The sequence below is a fragment of the Morone saxatilis genome, unplaced genomic scaffold (assembly GCF_004916995.1).
Source record: "Morone saxatilis isolate NCDOM2014 unplaced genomic scaffold, NCSU_SB_2.0 Contig14, whole genome shotgun sequence".
Classification (NCBI taxonomy): Eukaryota; Metazoa; Chordata; class Actinopteri; family Moronidae; genus Morone; species Morone saxatilis.
In genome coordinates, this window is record NW_023339696.1 from 20,118,820 (window position 1) to 20,122,548 (window position 3,729).

The 3,729-nt window shown below is 36.8% G+C and overlaps 1 protein-coding gene across 1 annotated transcript in view; it reads left to right on the forward strand.

Moving 5' to 3' along the window:
* The first annotated feature begins 343 nt into the window (after positions 1-343).
* cyth4a (cytohesin 4a) overlaps positions 344-3,729 on the forward strand; it is a 10,776-nt gene continuing 7,390 nt past the window's right edge. Inside the window, exons 1-4 of the mRNA XM_035655788.1 lie at positions 344-481; positions 1,144-1,226; positions 1,486-1,550; positions 3,071-3,137. Of these exons, the coding sequence (XP_035511681.1) occupies positions 442-481; positions 1,144-1,226; positions 1,486-1,550; positions 3,071-3,137 (255 nt within the window). The 5' untranslated portion in view covers positions 344-441. The remainder of the gene's footprint in view (positions 482-1,143; positions 1,227-1,485; positions 1,551-3,070; positions 3,138-3,729) is intronic.

A 3,729-nucleotide genomic window follows, 5' to 3' on the forward strand; every position in this document is an offset into this window, starting at 1 on the left:
ATTGTGTGATCACTGTAGTAACCAAATTACAGTGTGCAAGTAAACTGTAATTGTAGGATATTGGAAAAATAGTAAATGCCATTACCTTTCCTGCTGCAGGATTTAAATAGAAAACTAAAAGGTGGCTCCTATTGTGTCCTTTTTATTTATCTATATATTTTATTTTTAATCACATTCTTTTGTAAGATGTTTGTAATAACAGTAGTACAGTATTAGTTGCGGTTTTTGGAAAACTAGACTTTGTAATAGTAATAGTGTTGCGTAGGTATGAATGACATTTCTGAATTTCCGCATTTTGCCAAACACGTCATCAGAAATGTTGTAAGAGACTGTTGAGTGAACTCTCGCTGTCTCAGAATGGCAGCGCCGGCCTTTTTTTCTCTCAGTTGAGACTCAGTTTGTTTCCTGTACAGCCGTCAAACGCTCTGTAGCATCAACAACATGGCTATACGCAGAAAAGACAGCTTCCTCTGGGGGAAAGGTACGCTATTATTCCCTTTTTTATCATTATTATGTATTATTATGAACAACTGCTGCTTAAAAACAAATACCAAGGTTATTGTGAGATGATTAAAGGTATATTTGGTCAAATTAGTCTATAGAACTTAAAATGCTACTAATTTACATGTTGTGGGTTTCCAACTTGAGATATGTTGACTAAAGTATCTTCTTGTATGTTTAGCTTTTGTCTGTAAATGTCATTTCAAAAACTATACCTTAACACGTATTTGAAAGTTCTGTTATTCAGCTTTTATATCATACCTGTGCAATATAATTATTTGTTTACCTAAAACTTAACTTGCTGTTACTATGCTGCAAGTCCTCCTCCTGCACAAATCCATCCATAAATCATTATGAACTGTCCTTCAATGGCATCAATGCACATAAAATCAACCTGATTCAGTAAAGAAAGGAAGCGAAACTGCTATTTTCAGCCTTTCTTTTTCTCTCATTCATTGACCATTTCTCGAACTAGTGAAGGATAAAGTCATGGTGTATGCTGGTCTGTGAGAACGAGTGTAGGCGTGAGGAAGGTTGTCAAGACCGACTGCGTGCTACTATATCTCAAGTACACGTATATATATATATATATATGCCACCACTGTACTTGTCTCGGTGCTGAGGTGTGTTGTCGCCCCACAGCTCCACCGAAGCTCCCACCAGGAGAGCGAAGGCCGAGTGAAACAATCAAGATTCACAAGTTTGAGCTGCTGGATGACATTCAGGTACTGTGGGGAACATATGCGTCCAAGGCCTTACATTAAAATCCCACATTATTCTTTTCCATGCACCCACTCCTGGCAGCCTCGCCGCAGCTTTTTCACAGCACACAAAGGCATTTTATTCACCAACTTTTAATTGAGATGTGAAGGTTATTTTATAACTGTGGGGGACAAATTGGCCCTCTGAGTCAGGTACCACTGACTCTATGGGTGTCTGTGATGTAATAACATCACTGCTCTCTTTCTCAACTCCCTCTCTCAGAAGCTGAGGTTGGAGATCAATCACGTCATGCCTGAAATCCACAGCCCTGAAATGAAGGAGCAGAAGTGAGTATGAGAACATTTTCTTTGGAGTGTCTCTTTTGTGAGTCAGCATGGCCTCGCTCTCTTATTTAAAGTGACGCTTTGATGGAGTTTAGACTCCCACACCACACGTAATTCTCAGTTTGACAAAGTCATGCGAGCGGCTTTAATGTGATTTTTATTTCAGAATTCAAAAAAGTTTCCACTATTCTGCCTCTGCAGTTGAACTCTTCTTTGAACCTGCTAATCAGACCTTTCAACATAATGTTTATTAACATTTATTTTTGTGGAAATGCTTCTCATTCAGTGGTTCCAAACCTTTTGTGTAGCCACACAGCCCTATGATATGAGTTTAAGTACCTGTTTCAGACAGCCATTTATCCATTACTTAAAGCTAACTACTTCAGCTTAATTTCATACATTTACCCATTATTGTTAGCCAACTATTCCAATGTTCCATGTCTTTTTGTGAGCTATTTTCTGTTTATCCTTCACTTTTAGCTAATTATTTTATTTATCCATCCCTTTTAGTTAGCTTTTAGCTTTTTTCACACATTTGGAATGACATAAGAAATAATAAGACATAACTTTTCAGTTGTATTAAGTAAGTATTTTGTGTTGCCCATGGTGGACTGTGGACAGAAGACTGTCTGACAGACCTGATCTGATGTTTTAATCCTTAATATAATTGATGCAACTGTGCTTTACTCTATTTACTCTTAATTCCTTTTACTTTTATGTTGAGAGTAGCAGAGGACTGAAATTGATGCACCAAAAGTACAAATTGGTCCATACAAATTCACCAGGATGCAGGAAATGAAGTGTCTGACAGTAAAAATCTCATGGGAGAGGAAGCGGACACCCAGCTTGATTTGTGTCCCCCGGCAATGGGCCGCTGGCAAGGTCTCCCTTTTTTATCCACCTTGTGCCTTTTCACTGAGGACATATATGTCTAGATGGAGGGAAAAGTGTGTTCATGCCGGCCTGTACTTCAGCTCTGAGTGTAATAAAACTGCAGAGAGGTCTGGTGATATTTTGAGTGATGGGCGTCTTTTTACATAGTTTAACTTCCTTTTGCTTTTTGCCGTGGCTTTAAGAAGGTGATAATAACATGCATGATAGTGAATGTTGATACAACTGCTTTACTGGCATGATAACCACAGTTTCTCAGTAGCTCCTCCTCCAACCCTAAAACCCTCAACACCCACCACATGATAAAATACACCCTCGCAAATCATGATGGAAATGGTCTGACAAGTTTATTATAAAAATTAAACAATTTATTTCATATTTTGAGAGTTGATTAATCATTAAGTCACCTTTCTTGAGTCAGAAATAATAAAACAGTTACATGTAGTATGCAGTATGTAATATATAAGATCAAAGGAAGTCTAGTCCAAGAAAATAGTCTTCTCCAAGCATATGAAACATCTGATTAACATCTCTGTTTGTCATTTAATTTATTATTAAAATATAAATTTAAACTTATTATTTGAAAAACTATTGTTTGTAATAACAATTGTTATCTTTTACTTACTTTGCAGTAAGAATGTTGTGAGGAACAGAAGATTCTTACGTGGGAAAAAGAAATTCAACATGGACCCCAAAAAAGTGAGTTTATATAAACAGGAAAATAGAATTTAACCATTTTAGAGACAAATATTGTACTTTTTACTCCATTACATTTCACTGACAGCTTAAGTTACTTTTCAGATTACTTTCTTATACCCTTCCTGTCCAGTAAAAAACATGTACCTAAAAATTTGGTGATTTTTAATTGCATAAACTGAATAATGAAGTGTCTCCTACTTCTTGAAGGACCTTGAGGGTCTGTAGGATTTAGTGGCATCTAGTGGTGTAGTTGCAGATTGCAACTCACTCGTTTCACCCTCCCTTTCCAAATCACAGGGGAGAAATTACAGTAGCAACAAAAACAGCCAACGTTTACTGTGATTATACACTAATAAAAACACAACTATGAATATTATATATTCAATTTCTGACAATAGATCCTCCTAAATGTTACACACTGGAAGTTAAATACACTGTATAAAAACCTTTCTTGGATTAGCTGCATTGCATTTTCACAGGACACTACAAATGTGGGAGATAAACAGTACTAGGAGGGGTAGTAAAATGTATATGGTCCTGGTCAGGGGTTGTGTTTTATGGTAGGAAGCAAAATTTGTGCGTACGCCATTGT